Below are 18,287 nucleotides of genomic sequence, written 5' to 3' on the forward strand. Positions count from 1 at the left end.
GCCACAGCAAAATCAAAGCTTAAAAATAATGAAAATAATGAAAACTAATTAAAGTAATATAATGTATTGTAGCCTCCAGAAGAAGTCCAACAAAGTCAGACGCTATTTTTAACTTTTATTGGCAATCCTATTATAAAAACAGGCCCAATTGCAAAAGGTTTTACTTAAGGCACAAACTTTTGTCTCCGTAGTTCCCCGGACACACAAAAACACTTCCTCATTCTCAGCCAATACGCTTTCAGGCACAGACAGTTTGTTTGGGATCACAGACAGTGGCGGCTTTTAAGGAGAGAAAATGCAGTTGCAGCAGAAGCGCATAGCAAGTGTGACGTTAGTGAGGCGCGCTGCAGCGCTCGCTGTTTGTCGCAGGCATGTAGCGACAGAAGTAAAGAGCCTCGAAACAGGAATACAGTCTCCAATACCACCAGAAAAAGATGCTATATTTGATGCTGAATTTTAATAAACAAAAAATCACTTAAATGATTTAAGAAATCTCTCAAAACTTGAAAAATTCGCAACAAAGTACATTGTACAATTACCAACAACATTTGAAAAAAAGAGCAAAATGATAATGATTACTTAATACTAAATAATAACATGTGTTTTTAAATGTATGTATAACATTGTTTAAAGGCCTACTGAAACCCACTACTACCGACCACGCAGTCTGATAGTTTATATATCAATGATGAAATCTTAACATTGCAACACATGCCAATACGGCCGGGTTAACTTATAAAGTGCAATTTTAAATTTCCCGCTAAACTTCCGGTTGAAAACGTCTTTGTATGATGACGTATGCGCGTGACGTCAATCGTTGAAACGGAAGGATTCGGACACATTGTATCCAATACAAAAAGCTCGGTTTTCATCGCAAAATTCCACAGTATTCTGGACATCTGTGTTGGTGAATCTTTTGCAATTTGTTTAATGAACAATGAAGACTGCAAAGAAAGCTGTAGGTGGGATCGGTGTATTAGCGGCTGGCTGCAGCAACACAACCAGGAGGACTTTGACTTGGATAGCAGACGCGCTATCCGACGCTAGCCGCCGACCGCATTGATGATCGGGTGAAGTCCTTCGTCGCTCCGTCGATCGCTGGAACGCAGGTGAGCACAGGTGTTGATGAGCAGATGAGGGCTGGCTGGCGTAGGTGGATAGCTAATGTTTTTAGCATAGCTCTGTGAGGTCCCGTTGCTAAGTTAGCTTCAATGGCGTCGTTAGCAACAGCATTGTTAAGCTTCGCCAGGCTGGAAAGCATTAACCGTGTAGTTACAGGTCCAAGGTTTAATAGTATTGTTGATTTTCTGTCTATCCTTCCAGTCAGGGGTTTATTTCTTTTGTTTCTATCTGCAGTTAAGCCCGATGCTATCACGTTAGCTCCGTAGCTAAAGTGCTTCACCGATGTATTGTAGTGGAGATAAAAGTCACTGTGAATGTCCATTTCGCGTTCTCGACTCTCATTTTCAAGAGGATATAGTATCCGAGGTGGTTTAAAATACAAATCCGTGATCCACAATAGAAAAGGAGAGAGTATGGAATCCAATGAGCCAGCTTGTACCTAAGTTACGGTCAGAGCGAAAAAAGATGCGTCCTGCACTGCACTCTAGTCCTTCACTCTCACTTTCCTCATCCACAAATCTTTCATCCTGGCTCAAATTAATGGGGTAATCGTCGCTTTCTCTGTCCGAATGGCCCTCGCTGCTGGTGTAAACAATGGGGAAATGTGAGGAGCTTTTCAACCTGTGACGTCACGCTACTTCCGGTACAGGCAAGGCTTTTTTTATCAGCGACCAAAAGTTGCGAACTTTATCATCGATGTTCTGTACTAAATCCTTTCAGCAAAAATATGGCAATATCGCGAAATGATCAAGTATGACACATAGAATGGATCTGCTATCCCCGTTTAAATAAAAAAAATTCATTTCAGTAGGCCTTTAAGTCTTTTTAAAGAAAATAATCACAGATAATACAAATTATATGATGATGTCATATCAACCACACCCCTGTATTAACCCTTAACACAGCTTTTTTATGGACCCGTGTAGCACATTACAGAAATAATAAACTAGTAATAAATCAAAAAAACATAAAAAATTGAAAAAAAATAGAGCAAAAGGGCATAATGAGAAAAGGCTGAAACTAGGGCTGCAACTAACGATTAATTTGATAATCGATTAATCTGTCGATTATTACTTCGATTAATCGATCAATAATCGGATAAAAGAGATAAACTACATTTCTGTACTTTCCAGTATTTTATTGAAAAAACCCAGCATACTGGCACCATACTTATTTTGATTATTGTTTCTCAGCTGTTTGTACATGTTGCAGTTTATAAATAAAGGTTTTTTTTTTGTTTTTTAAAAAAATTTTTTTTTTTTTTTTTAAAAGTCTGCGCATGCGCATAGCATAGATCCAACGAATCGATGACTAAATTAATCGGCAACTATTTTTATAATCGATTTTAATCGATTTTATCGATTAGTTGTTGCAGCCCTAGCTGAAACGTTGATATAGAAAATTAATAATGACATACATATTTGTCTTTAAATGCATAAATAACTTTTTTTTAGCTTCTGTATTAGCCGATTTTATTACAAATAGCACAATGACATCAGCCACACCAACCCCAAATCAGGATTTTTTGGGGGGTCGAAATTGTGCAATTAATAGTCACATGGATGGACGGTTGGATATTTACTTATATATAAAATTGTTACGGGCAGCCCTCTGAGGGCAGCCACGATGAAAACAGGTTTGAAACACTTGTTATAAATCATTATTTTTTGTTTCATCATATAGTTATTAAAGTATAGACCCCTGATGTGGAGGTCCTTAAGGGTCAAACGTTTAAAAAATTAAAAAAATAATACAAACACAAAGAAATTAGTAACAAAGTGTCAATCACAACGAGTTTGACAAATAATATAACATTTGTATTCCTGAGTTTTAGAAATGTTTAATGAATGGAATAGTGTATCCATAACCACACCATCAGATATTGTGTTTTCCATGATGCAAAAAAACCCCTTATTTTACAGAAAAAAACGATCTGTTCAGCTCATTGCGGTTTGTCGTTAACATGCAATTACCTTGATAGTGGGTGGTGCAATAGCCAAATATTTGTCTCCGTTGTGATATGAAATGGACTCCTGTCCTATGATTATAGCACCACCAAAAGGCTCAGGCACTAAAATGCAAGCACAGTCATGCAGTCAGAGACAGTCTTTCCGTTGCTGATGAGACCATAAATAGTGGTTTCATAATAGTAGTGAAATAAAAAATGTTCCACAAACCTGGGATGACCATAGATGCTTCAGCCTCTACATTCTCCTGTTTCCAAGGGCCCTTGTTGAACTCTTTTTCCCTTAGAGAAACTTCATACGTCTTGACATGGCGTCCCTGGGGGTCCTACAGTTGTATATGTAGGGAAGGCACACCTTCATTATAGATAACAAGACATGATTGCTTACTCTTAACTTTGGTGAGACTTCAACAACTGCTACTGAATGAACATCAAATATATTTTTATTTGGACAATAAATATTTGATTAACCCTTTTAATTACATTACCCGTTCACCTTTGAGATATGTGAAAATGACTGCAAAACTTCAAAAGATTTCAGTTTACTTTGTTATACAGTGGTACCTCAACTTAAGAGCGTTTTGAGATAAAAACTATCTCTCAGCTAAATGGCATGCTTTTAGTTGCAAGCAAAAATGTGAGTTCCAAGCATCCCTGCCATTAGTTGGCATAGCAAATGACAGTGAACCCTGTAAAATCCGCCCAAAACATCTGGTCTTACTCGCTAGCATTAGCTTTGTTTGAGATCGACATACGTTTGTTTTCCAAACATAAGAAGTCAGAAAGTGAGTGTAAAGGACAGTGCTGAGAAGAAGGGGATAATATTCACAGAATTAAAAAAAAAAAAAACATTAAAAACACGACAGAGCGTGGCGAGGCAATTCGAGCGAATCACTGCTAGTCCGCACCAAACTGAAGCAGGATAAGTCTAATGCCAGCCAAAGACGTTAAAATAATTTCTAAATGGACATTTATGCATGAAATAATGGAAAAGTTGCAGATGGTGTGTTTGACAGAAGCATATGGAAGGAGATATTGTAGAAGTCTGCATCTCAAAAGGTAAATGCTGTACATTATTATTACAATCCTTCATAAAACTAATGTAGTTGTTAGTAGTGCATTTTAAAGTTGCGCAATATAGACTATATAAATTTGGCCCGACAATATACTTTTCAATACTATCCCTATATTTTAAAAATGCATATAAATGACACATTCTTGCTTTAACAAATTTGTAGCTTGTCAAATTTGACAGCAACAAGCTAATGTACCCAGTATCCTCAATGCAATGTAGCGTACTCGCTCGCAGCTATTGTCCCTCTACAATATAGCAAAGCCACTTTTAAGTCAGTAATCCTCCTCTCAATGGCGGCAAATAGAGGCATTTTCTTACAAGTGTCATCCCCAGACGAGGAATAGCTAAACATGCTACAATACACACCGCTGGAAGATATGGTAACCGCAAGCTAGAGCTCTTGAATGTAAACAAAGGTGGAGATTAAAATATCGATAGTAACAATACCAAGTAAATAATCAGTATATGGTCGATATTACAGTGGTTAGATCGATATTTTTACTATCAAAAACTTTTGTCGTTTTTGTAATTGTTTACAATCTGTGGAAATAAGTCCCTGGACAGAGGAGGACATAAAGAGCAAACACCAAATGAGAGGGACAAGCGGTAGAAAATGGATGGATGGATGGATGGAATTGTATCGGTTAATGATCTTAAAAAAATGTAAGTATCAGTATCGACATTGGTAGGACCAACACTGCCCCTGTAACTTCTTTGTTTTGGACTGATACCACATTTTCTAGTAGCTCCTAAAACGAATCTAAGTTAGCCAAACAGAAGAATAAATATGTGTTTATTACATTTTAACAGAGGTGTAGATATAATCATGCTACAGCAGAACGAAACCAGATATTATACAGTAAAATGTGTAAATTCCTTGTGGCATTCACACAATTAGCAATTGGATTAATAATAGTTTTGACAAAATAATACATCTAGACATGACACAATATGTTATTGCATATGTCAGCAGCCAAATTAGGAGCCTTTGTAACCTGTATTGAAATGGTTCTATTATCCTTTATATGCCAACTAATATATTGTGATATACAGGTCTATCGTTTATGCAGGAGGCTGAAATATATATAGCGATATAGATTTTAGGTCATCTTGCCCACCCCTTACATTATATTGTATTGTTTCCACACAATAAGTCTTATCCAAAAGTTTGTTTTTCTTTTTAAAAGGCAAGTTACATGTTAAAATGGTGCCGTTTGGCGTGGTCCCAGCACCAAATATATTGATTTCAATTTATTTCGATGAGAGATATTGATTTGAGATACAAGTGTTTTCAGTTAAGAGCTCCGTCAGAGAGCCAATCAAGATCAAAAGTTGAGTACTACTGTATTTGATATTAGAACTGCAGTGACACCAGCTGCACTCTGCGAAGCGTACCTGGTAAATGAGGCACACAGTTGGGGCCTGGCAGCCATAGAGGAAGTGGACATCAATAACTTGCAGCTCCTCCAGTCTGATGTTGAAGGCTTTAAGCTCACGATTGTCCCGATCCAAAGGGATCACCTTAAACAAGCCATCATATAGCCGCAGGCCAATCATACGGCATTCTGGGTCAACAATTCCAATAATGCCTGTCTCTGAGGGACGCCCGATGCGATCCTGAAAAGAAAGTTAAGGTGGAGAAGTTGGTAATAACAATGAATTAGATTTATATTGCACTTTTTTTCTAGTGACCCAAAGCATGTTACACTTAAGAACCCATTATTAATTTACTCCATATTCTTACGTGGTGGTGGTAAGCTACATTTGTAGCCACAGCTGCCATGTGGTAGACTGACGGTAAAGTGGCTCCCTCCGACAGCCACCAAACATTCATTCACATTTATATACCAGTGTGGGAGTCACGAGGAGCAAGGTGTGTGAAGTGTCTTGCCCAAGGACACAACGGCGGTGACTAGGATGGCGGAAGTTGGATTTGTACAAAAAACCCTCCAGTTTCTGGACAGCCGCTCTATCATCTGAGCCACGCGGCCCCCTTCACAGTTATGTGTCAAGTAGGGCTGTGAATCTTTGGGCACCACACGATTCGATTCTTGGGGGTAATGATTCGATTCAGAATTCAGATTCTCGATTCAAAACGATTCTCGATGCAAAATCATTACTTTTTTAATAACATTGGGTGCCAGTTCTATGATTAACTACATACCACCATAAAATAGATAAACAGCTTTGATACATTTCTATATTTCTTAAAATTAGGGATGGAACAGTAAACTGTGTAATGATAAACCGCGTTTAGTAATACGTTTACATTTTTAATTACCGAAAAAACGTCATTTATTATTTGCATTTTAGGCAACACCGCTTACTTCCTGGAAACAGAGTCACAGTAGCGCCGGTATATTAACCTCTGCCAGGAGGTTATGTATTCACTGGGGTTTACTGTATAAGTACTGCATAAATACAGTTATTAGTTAGCAACCTAACTCAAAAAGCTATGTGCAAAATTTAATAAAGTATTCGGAAAATGTCTAAAACTGGATCAAATTATTCGATTTTGGGGGTGATCCAGAGTATTTCTACTACGTTACCTTACATTTACGTTACGCAGCGGCTAAACTTCTCTGTGTCTGTATACGTTAGCTGGCCGGCTTAGCCTCCACACAGAAATAATGAGATAATGCAGCCTAATTTTAAGTGACAGACGAATATTAGAAACCTGCACTGACATGACATTTCATTCATCCTTTCATTAATACCAGGAGTAGGGCTGGACAATTAATAACATTTTATACACAATTTTGATTTTGGCTTCTCGCGTTTAATAAATATATGATATACAAACAGGACAGCAGTTGCAACTTGAGAAACTCTCTTTTTTAACAGCCTCAAGTCGTCTGCACACGTCAAACTCAGAACAGCAGCACGCTTCGCCTTTTCACAATAACAGCGCTGTGCACGACATCGGGTGTGACTAAAATAAAAAAGTACCTTAAAAGAGAATATTGTACTTAAAGCACTTTATAATACATTCAAACAATTATGTTTTAACCTAAAATACTGGTCAAAATTGTCCAAAGATTTCTTGCACCAATAAATGTGAAGATTTTTGCATTAACAAACATTTTATTAAATTTTATTCATTAAACAAAAAGCACACACACTGAATGTATTTGTTTCTATATGCTATTTATTGTGCTTTGAATTTATTGTTTTTGGTTTTATTATTTCTTTACTGGTTGTTTATTACTTACTATTTTATAACCCGTTGTTCTTTTCAATCATACATAAAAGTTGAGTGTTGATAAATACTTTTGTTTTGAAATTAATTAATAACTGTGTTATTAATAGTGATTTCAATATCAATCAAAAATAATCGTGAAAATTATTTTTGCCATAAACCAAAAAGGGACAAGCAGTAGAAAATGGATGGATGGATAATCGTCCAGCCCGACACAGGAAGGTTATGTGTTTGTTGGGTTTTTTACTGTTAGCAACATAGCTCAAAAAGTTATTTTTTAAGACATGACCGTTTGACCTTGGAATTGATTATTTCCACTTCCATTGTTACATATTGGGGGGAAAAAAAATGAGTTTTTGACCAATTGCAGAATGAGTGTTTTTAACTTGAGAGGACTCACTTCACAACAATAAACGTTTGAAACATTGCAACACAACAGACAAGGGGAAACAAATTTGTCAACATTGTATCCATCGAAGTTTCACCCACCTGGACATTTCCGTGGGCGCGAGTGATGATGTCAATGCTCTCGCCGTTCTGTTTGTATTCAAGGATGCAGGCATTGTACTTGGATGTGAGAATGAAGAGCAGATCTTTGTTTTCACCCTGCAGAAAAATAAAAGATGGTGCTGAACCAAAAACTACTCCAGGTCTTTGACATTTGGTTATATTATATTCTTGGCTCTCTGTTCTCGAGAAATTTATATTTTGTAATCCAATAACATTTTCCACTAAAAAAATACTTTCAAAAGCAACTTCACAGCCATGTATGCCGATACCAAACACTGAAACTGCAACCAGAATACATACCTTGGGCCTAAAGAGTTCCATGACAGCGATCTTGCCATACATGCCCACCTCCTTGACAGGTCTGAGACCTTCAGCTGTGACAACATAGATCTCCAATCTTGTGTTTTTAGCTATAAGCAAATTGAGGTCCTCTGCAGAGGTGAAGTGACCTGTAAAATGATAATCAGGATGAGGACTGGGTCGATAAAATGACACCAACATATATCGCGATAGACACGTAATCGATAAAAAATGCGTTCGATAAAACGTTCGATATAATTTTTTGGGGTCAAACCGGGAAGAATGAACCATGGTTGGTTGCATGAACAAAGTCACTCGCAGTCTGGTAACTGAGCAAAGCAGGAAGTTATCAGTGAGCAATGGGAGGGACACACAAAACAGCCAATCGCATAATAGTATCAATTATCAAGTTTGTTTGGACCATCTTGCTGTCTTGCTGTTGATTCGCTGCATGGAGTGACAAGAGAAAGCAAAAATGTGTGCTGCAGAAAGCGAATAAATTGTGGATGAAACCAGTAAAGTCACCTCGACAGTATGGAAGTTTTTTAGATTTTTTTTAAACAGACCATAGTTCTTTGTCCCGCTCATCTTTTCTTTTCTACCCTCGTCCGTTCCCTATAGGTAGGTTGCAATCACTTGACCCAGAGGCACCTCCGGGCATTTTGTAAGCCGCATTAGGCTACTGTTTATATACTTAATCCAGTGGAGATTTAGGCTTATTTTGAAAGGTTTAGAAGCAAATATAAAAGCGATCATGAAAAAAACATTTTGAATGGGATGGAGTGGATTTTTCCTGTCTTATGAAAAAAAAAATGTAAAACATTGAAACCATTTACTATCACCAAGAGTTTACTGCTAACTATGTTGCACAGTATTTACACAAGAAAAGATTGGAGGCACATCATGTCTTTACATCTGAAGGGTCAACAAAATAAACAATCTGTGAAAAACAAAGTTGGACTTATTTGTGCATAGCTAAGTATCGTTTTTGATTGACATAACGAGAAAAATGCTAAGTTTGTTTGCAGTAGATTTTTGCTACATCTACAATTCATGTCTGCAGTTGTTTTTATGGTGTGATGTTCATATTTTTTCTCATAATTTAGCTGTATATGTCCCTGTTGTTCAGTATGAATCTTTTCTGGCGATACCAAGATTCAGTATATGCTGTTGAGCCTACAAGAGATTTATTCATCTAGTTTATTATTACTATGAACGATATTTTCTTGATGCTAACGAATATTAACAAAGACGTTATAATGTGGTCATCCGTGTCCAATAAATCACTTGGCTTTCCTGCACAACAACAACTAAGCTTTTAGTTGCAGTTATGAAAATCGAGACAGAAAATACAGTGGATTGGACCAACTATTACAACATTTATTACTAGGACTTAACATGACGTTATTTTAGTTGCACAACCAGGCAACCACAAAAGAACAAAAAACTAATGCAATCTATTGTCCTTTCTTTATGTTTAGTTCTGCTATCAAACACTACTAATATAGTAGAGAATAAACTCGATTGCATCACAGAAAGTTTCTCAAACAAATCAAATGTTCAAACAAACATTTCACAAAGCGATCACTGCAGACACAAGCCGTTTCCTTCTACGCACTTTCCTTTTTCCCTTGACTTTATTACCTTTATGAACCACTTCTTTTGGGACTCTATTAAAGCTACTTCCTATCTCTGTATTTGAACAACTCGGGCACCCAAGAACAGAACAGCAATACAGCATTTTCTGCTGAAACGCTACCCTCACTCTCACTTGTTTTAATGCTACGCTCAAGCTGCTTGACGATCGTGTCAATTAGGCTGCGAAGAAGAAAAACGGATGTGACATCATATGCAACCCTCCTATTCGGATGTACGGAAACAACAGGTAGGTACGAATAAATAACAATAACACAAATGTGCTGAAATAATAATTTGGTCCATCCATCCATCCATTTTCTACCGCTTGTCCCGTTCGGGGTCGCGGGGGTGCTGGAGCCTATCTCAGCTGCATTCGGGCGGAAGGCGGGGTACACCCTGGACAAGTCGCCCCCTCATCGCAGGGCCAACACAGATAGACAGACAACATTCACACTCACATTCACACACTAGGGTCAATTTAGTCCAATAATATTTAAATAATAATTACTTCATCCATCCATTTTAAACTAATTGTCCCTCTCTAGGTCGCAGGGGTGGCTGGAGCCTATCCCAGCTGCATTCGGGCGGAAGGCGGGGTACACCCTGGACAAGTCACCACCTACATAAATTAATTTCCATAATTAAATAAGAATAATAGACTACATTAAATGTTACACAGACCATGTAACTTGCTGGCAGTCAGTCACCCTGCATTAAAAAAAAAATATTTTCAGGTTTCTCTGTTTACATTTTCTCACTTTGCAATAATTTTTAATTAAGCATTTCTTATGTATTACTTATTTTTGCACCTTAATTTACAAAGGTTTTTGTAAAATGTTTATTGTGATTTTAGAAGTCGTTTACCATGATTAAGTGTTTTCTATGGTTGTGTTGACATTTTCTTTGTGCCTTGATAGCGAATGAGATTATAATCAGAAGAAGGTTACATTTGAAATAAAAAAAGTTAACATTTCATGCATTTGCACAGGTCATACAAGATATCGATAATTATCGATATCGATCAATATACAAAACTTATATCGTGATTCAGTTTTCAGCCATATCGCCCTGCATATCCCTATATGTCAAAATGTAATGTGTGCAGCAAGCTGTTGGAGATCTTTTATCAGTCTGTTGTGGCAAGTGCCCTGTACTTTGTAGTGCTTTGTTGGGGGAGCAGCACCAGCAAAAAAGACTTAAACCGGATTGACAAACTGATCCGGAAAGCCGGCCAAACTATTGGCACGCAGTTGGAGGCGTTTGTGTCAGTGAGGGACAGGAGGACCCTGGACAAACTGCTCACCATCATGGACAATCCTGCCCACCCACTCCACCAGACCATTAAGGGACAGCGGAGCTCATACTCCAACAGGCTCCTTCAGCTTCGTTCCCACAGGGTTCGATTCAAGAACTCCTTCATTCCGCACTCCATCCAGCTGTATGATCACTCGCCATACAGCAATAGATTATATCTGTCTATTACCTGACCGCTTCTATGTTAGCTACCTCTCTTTGTTTATAATGTCTATTTTCTGCTGGATATACTCTCTATTTTATGCTGCAGCTGTTACATATACTGTAATATTGAACATGGTAATTGTTATATATTAGATATACAAATATAATATACTATATCAGTATATCAGGAAACACCACCCAGAAGATCATCGGATGCCCCTTCCCCTCCCTGGCTGACCTGTACAGCTCCCGCTGTCTCAGGAAAACACAGAGCCTCCTGAATGACCCATTTCACCCCGGGCACTGCCACCTAGAACTGTGCCCTCGGGCAGTCGCTATAGGGTGCTAAAAGCAGGCACAAATAGACTTAAAAAACAGTTTTTACCCAAGAGCCACAGTAGCATTAAACAGGCCCTGAGTGAGCATAATGTGTCCGTCATGTCCTCATGTGTCATGTCTTTTATTTTTCGGACTATAATGTGCAATAATGTTGGACTGTGCAATATATCCCAAATGACCTCTTGATAAGTGCAATAATACTGGACTGTGAAACACAATAATGTGCAATAACCTGTCACCTTACACCTCTGTCACTTACGGTTTATATATTAGGGCTGCAACTAACGATTAATTTGATAATCGATTAATCTGTCGATTATTACTTCGATTAATCGATTAATGGTCGGATAAAAGAGACAAACTACATTTCTATCCTTTCCAGTATTTTATTGGGGGGGAAAACAGCATACTGGCACCATACTTATTTTGATTATTGTTTCTCAGCTGTTTGTACATGTTGCAGTTTATAAATAAAGGTTTCAAAAAATAATAATAATAATTGCCTCTGCGCATGCGCATAGCATAGATCCAACGAAACGATGACTAAATTAATCGCCAACTATTTTTATAATCGATTAAATATATTAGTTGTTGCAACCCTAATATATATATATATATATTTTAATTTTTTAATTTTAATTTTTCACTATTTATATTACTATACTATTGTGTATGCACCTTAGGGGCTCTGCTCCAATTTTGTTGTTCTTTGAACCTATTAACTGTAATAATGACAATAAAACTCTATTCAAGTGTTTTTCAACCACTGTGCCGTGAGATACAGTCTGGTGTGCCGTGGGAGATTATGTAATTTCAACTATTTGGGGTCAAAATATTTTTTGCAAACCAGTAATTATAGTCTGCAAATAATTTGCCGTTGTTGAGTGTCGGTGCTGTTTAGAGCTCGGCAGAGTAACCGTGTAATACTCTTCCATATCAGTAGGTGGCAACCGGTAGCTAATTGCTTTGTAGACGTCGGGAACACGTCTTGTGAGACGACGAGGGTTTGTCGTCGTATCTAATGCTTAAACCAAAAATAAACAAAAGGTGAGTGCCCCTAAGAAAAGGCCTTGAAGCTTAGGGAAGGCTATGCAGAACGAAACTAAAACCTAACTGGCTACAAAGTAAACAAAAACAGAATGCTGGACGACAGCAAAGACATACTGTGGAGCAAAGAGGGCGTCCACAAAACACATCCCAACATGACATGACAATCACCAATGTCCCCACAAAGAAGAATAGCAACAACTTAAATATTCTTGATTGCTAAAACAAAGCAGATGCGGGGAATAGCGTTTAAGGAAGACATGAAACTGCTACAGGAAAACACCAACAAAACAGGAAAAGCCACCAAAATAGGAGCGCAAGACAAGAACTAAAACACTACACAGGAAAAAACTCAAAATAAGTCATGGCGTGATGTGACAGGTCATGACAGTACACCTACTTTGAGACAAGAGCTATATTGATGCATGGTTGGTTATGGTTTAAAGTCGTATCCAACAATAGCGACAACGACTTTTTACTGTCAACCGAGTTTAGTTTTTTAATGATTTCTGCTGGTGGTGTGTCTTTGGATTTTTTCAATGAAAAAAATGTGCCTTGGCTCAAAAAAGGTTGAATAACACTGCTCTATTCTTTTCTATTTATCATATACTGTATGTATAATATGTAAATATTACATATATGTTATATTGCTACTACGGTACATTTTTTGTCTACTTTATACCTGCATTATCCTTTCCATCCTTTGTAACTGAGCTACTGTGTGGAACAATTTCCCTTGTGGAGCATTAAAGTTTCTCTAAGTCAGTGGTTCTTAACCTGGGTTTGATGGAACCCTAGGGGTTCGGTGAGTCGGGCTCCGGGGTTCGGCAGAGGTGAAGACACACCCGACTCATCGTGTAAATACAGTGTTTCCCACACATTCATTTATTTGTGTCGGCCCGCCTCGAAAGAATTAAGGCCGCCACAAAAAAATTTTTTTTTTTGTGTCCTGTCAAGTTTCTCAGGCAAATCATATAGTTGATGTAGACGCCCATATCGGCTGTTCAGATTTACTTTACAAAAGAGAAGTGTAGGATCAAGATTTTTGGAGCTCTTTGTTCAGTGGATCAGATGTTTGATGAAGCTTTGTGTCTATCCACCACCACTACTGTTTTCTGTTTATTTGTTACTGACTGTGGCAGGACACCTCTGCCTCTGTTTCACTTTATGTTGCTGGTAAATAATATGGTTGTAGTAGTAGGCTAAAGTTAAATTATTTAGTATGCACTAATTAAAGGGGCAGAGCTTTAAGAGACATTTTAGCTTTTATATTTTTATTAGATATATTTTTTGTAAGAACCACAATTAATAAATATATTTCAGTGAATAACTTATTGTTCAAATCTGTATATAAATATGTACATAAAGTGTTGTAACTATATTGTAAAATGGATGGATGGATGGACGTTTAAAACAAAACTGTTATTATTAATTAGTAAGTATACATTTTTTGAGCCTTTTTAGAGGAAATCATATCATTGTAGTAAATTATGCAAATTACTCGATGATGTCATGGTGACCACGCCCCCACCGCCACAGGTATCTTGGCAGTTTATGGGAAACACTGAAATAAAAACGTCTCCCTATCGGCGTATTACGGATACGGCAACAGCAGAAGTCACACTGATTTGCAGGTGTGTAATTTGTTGTGAGTTTATGCACTGTGTTGATTTTGTTCTTTGAACAAGGTGATGTTCATGCACGGTTCATTTTGTGCACCAGTAATAAAACATGGTAACACTTTAGTACAGGGAACATATTCACCATTAATTAGTTGCTTATTAACATGCAAATTAGTAACATATTTTCTCTTAAATAGTCATTATTAAGTACTTATTAATGCCTTATTCGGCATGGCCTTATTACAAACCCCTTTTCCATATGAGTTGGGAAATTGTGTTAGATGTAAATATAAACGGAAGACAATGATTTGCAAATCCTTTTCAACCCATATTCAATTGAATGCACTACAAAGACAAGATATTTGATGTTCAAACTCATAAACTTTATTATTTTTTTGCAAATAATAATTAACTTAGAATTTCATGGCTGCAACACGTGCCAAAGTAGTTGGGAAAGGGCATGTTCACCACTGTGTTACATGGCCTTTCCTTTTAACAACACTCAGTAAACGTTTGGGAACTGAGGAGACACATTTTTTAAGCTTCTCAGGTGGAATTATTTCCCATTCTTGCTTGATGTACAGCTTAAGTTGTTCAACAGTCCGGCGTCTCCATTGTGGTATTTTAGGCTTCATAATCCGCCACACATTTTCAATGGGAGACAGGTCTGGACTACAGGCAGGCCAGTCTAGTACCCGCACTCTTTTACTATGAAGCCACGTTGATGTAACACGTGGCTTGGCATTGTCTTGCTGAAATAAGCAGGGGCGTCCATAGTAACGTTGCTTGGATGGCAACATATGTTGCTCCAAAACCTGTATGTACCTTTCAGCATTAATGGCGCCTTTACAGATGTGTAAGTTACCCATGTCTTGGGCATTAATACACCCCCATACCATCACAGATGATGGCTTTTCAACTTTGCGCCTATAACAATCCGGATAGTTCTTTTCCTCTTTGGTCCGGAGGACACGACGTCCACAGTTTCCAAAAACAATTTGAAATGTGGACTCGTCAGACCACAGAACACTTTTCCACTTTGTATCAGTCCATCTTAGATGAGCTCAGGCCCAGCAAAGCCGACGGCGTTTCTGGGTGTTGTTGATAAACGGTTTTCGCCTTGCATAGGAGAGTTTTAACTTGCACTTACAGATGTAGCGACCAACTGTAGTTACTGACAGTGGGTTTCTGAAGTGTTCCTGAGCCCATGTGGTCATATCCTTTACACACTGATGTCGCTTGTTGATGCAGTACAGCCTGAGGGATCGAAGGTCACGGGCTTAGCTGCTTACGTGCATTTCTCCAGATTCTCTGAAACCTTTGATGATATTACGGACCGTAGATGGTGAAATCCCCAAATTCCTTGCAATAGCTGGTTGAGAAAGGTTTTTCTTAAACTGTTCAACAATTTGCTCACGCATTTGTTCACAAAGTGGTGACCCTCGCCCCATCCTTGTTTGTGAATGACTGAGCATTTCATGGAATCTACTTTTATACCCAATCATGGCACCCACCTGTTCCCAATTTGCGTGTTCACCTGTGGGATGTTCCAAATAAGTGTTTGATGAGCATTCCTCAACTTTATCAGTATTTATTGCCACCTTTCCCAACTTCTTTGTCACGTGTTGCTGGCATCAAATTCTCAAGTTAATGATTATTTGCAAAAAAAAAAAAATATGTTTATCAGTTTGAACATCAAATATGTTGTCTTTGTAGCATATTCAATGGAATATGGTTTGAAAATGATTTGCAAATCATTGTATTCCGTTTATATTTACATCTAACACAATGTCCCAACTCATATGGAAACGGGGTTTGTATAACCCTAACCCTCTAACCCTAACCAATTTTTCTAAATTAAGTCTTTGTTACTTAGAATATGTTACCCATACTAAAGTGTTACCAAAAACATATAACTTTGACTTGAATTTGGAAAAAAAAAAAAAGTTTTATTTTTCACTAAAGAAGGGTTCGGTGAATGCGCATATGAAACTGGTGGGGTTCGGTACCCCCAACAAGGTTAAGAACCACTGGTCTAAGTCTAAAATACACACAATTTCTACACGCAGAAGATTGCTGTACAAATCTAATGTGCATGCGGTGTGACAATAATAATAATAATAATAAATTGAAACACAGCCTACTTTCAAAGAACTTTAAAAACAAAAGCTAGCTGTGACGCATTATGGCTGTGTTTAGTGCATCCTGCACGCAGATATTGCACACGACGAAATGCATCCCCCGTTCGTTTGTGCGCTACCAAAATAGACAAATAAATTGCACCTTCTGTGCGAGACTTTACAGCATTGACAAATAACCGAAAGAAGCTTAACAAAAGCAGGGCTGGCGGTTCCTGCAGGCCCGTGTGGAGCTCCGGGCTTGCAGCGCGGGAGCTCGGCTAGCATTCGCGTCGCTCTCCGTTCCCACGCAGAAATAAACAGCAGAGAAACTGTCATTTACCCGTGATGCAGGCGTTGACCGCCGTGGGCTTCTGAGCGGTGACGACGTAGTTGTATGACATTGTTTCCCTTTTTATCACGGTTGAAGATAAACACCAATATAGTGTTATATCTCGCGGACAAGTGACAAAATCATTGGAAACTACAACTACCGGAAGTAGTCAGTTAGCTGAGCCGCGGCGGGGTCCGTGAAGCATGGCAAGCTAGCAGCAGCTAAAAGCGAGAGCGCCCTCCAACGTCAGGGAGGAGTACGGCTTAATTTACAGCTCACTTTCCAAATACAAACCCCTAAACAAGTGGTTCTTTTGTTGGAGGTACCGAACCCCGCCAGTTTCATATGCGCATTCACCGAACCCTTCTTTAGTGAAACATAAAATGTTTTTTGTTTTTTTTCAAATTCAAAGACAAAGTAATATGTTTTTGGTAACACTTTAGTATGGGGAACATATTAGTAACAAACACTTAATTTAGAGTTATTTGGACACTAGGGGAACATATTCTAAGTAATAAAGACTTAATTTAGATTTATTTGGTGAGGGTTAGGGTCAGGGTTAGAGGGTCAGGGTTATAATAAGGCCATGCCGAATAAGGCATTAATAAGTACTTAATAATGACTAGTTAAGAGCCAATATGTTACTAATTTGCATGTTAATAAGCAACTAAATAGTGGTGAATATGTAAGCCATACTAAAGTGTTACCATGTTTTTTTTACTGGTGCATAAAATGAACCGTGCATGAACATCACCTTGTTCAAAGAACAAAACCAACACAGTGTATAAACTCACAACAAACTACACGCCTGCAAATCAGTCAGCTGTTGCCGTATCCGTAATACGCCGATAGGGAGAAGTTTGTATTTACACGATGAGTCGGGTGTGTTTTGACCTCCGCCGAACCCCTGAGGCCCACTCACCGAACCCCTAGGGTTCGATTGAACCCAGGTTAAGAACCACTGCCCTAAACCAGTTAAAACAAAATACAATGATTTGCAAATCCTTTTCATTCTATATTCAATAAAGTACTATCTATCTATCTATTGAATGGACTGCAAAGACAAGATACTTAACGTTCGAAACTGGAAAACGTTGTTATTTTTTTTGCAAATAATAGCTCATTTGGAATTTGATGCCTGCAACATGTTTCAAAAAAGCTGGGACAAGTGGCACAAAAAAGACTGAGAAAGTTGAGGAATGCTCATCGAACTCTTATTTGGAACATCCCACTGGTGAACAGGCTAATTGGGAACAGGTGGGTGCCATTATTGGGTATAAAAGCAGCTTCCATGAAATGCTCAGTCATTCACAAACAAGGATGGGGCGAGGGTCACCACTTTGTGAACATATGCGTGAGCAAATTGTCGAACAGTTTAAGGACAACATTTCTCAATGAGCTATTGCAAGGAATTTAGGGATTTCACATCTACGGTCTGTAATATCATCAAAAGATTCAGAGAATCTGGAGAAATCACTGCACGTAAGCGATGATATTACGGACCTTCGATCCCTCAGGTGGTACAGCATCAAAAAGCGACATCAGTGTGTAAAGGAAATG

The 18,287-nt window shown here is 38.2% G+C and overlaps 1 protein-coding gene across 1 annotated transcript in view; it reads right to left on the minus strand.

Annotated features, from left to right (window-relative positions):
* ddb1 (damage-specific DNA binding protein 1) overlaps window positions 1–16,922 on the minus strand; it is an 87,717-nt gene extending 70,795 nt beyond the window's left edge. The window contains exons 1-6 of the mRNA XM_062032657.1: window positions 16,737–16,922; window positions 8,173–8,321; window positions 7,852–7,968; window positions 5,559–5,780; window positions 3,300–3,414; window positions 3,096–3,193 (exon numbers count right to left, since the gene is read on the minus strand). Coding sequence (XP_061888641.1) covers window positions 3,096–3,193; window positions 3,300–3,414; window positions 5,559–5,780; window positions 7,852–7,968; window positions 8,173–8,321; window positions 16,737–16,797 — 762 coding nt within the window. The 5' untranslated portion in view covers window positions 16,798–16,922. The remainder of the gene's footprint in view (window positions 1–3,095; window positions 3,194–3,299; window positions 3,415–5,558; window positions 5,781–7,851; window positions 7,969–8,172; window positions 8,322–16,736) is intronic.
* Window positions 16,923–18,287: the final 1,365 nt, after the last annotated feature.

Source organism: Entelurus aequoreus, linkage group LG02 (genome assembly GCF_033978785.1).
Source record: "Entelurus aequoreus isolate RoL-2023_Sb linkage group LG02, RoL_Eaeq_v1.1, whole genome shotgun sequence".
Classification (NCBI taxonomy): Eukaryota; Metazoa; Chordata; class Actinopteri; order Syngnathiformes; family Syngnathidae; genus Entelurus; species Entelurus aequoreus.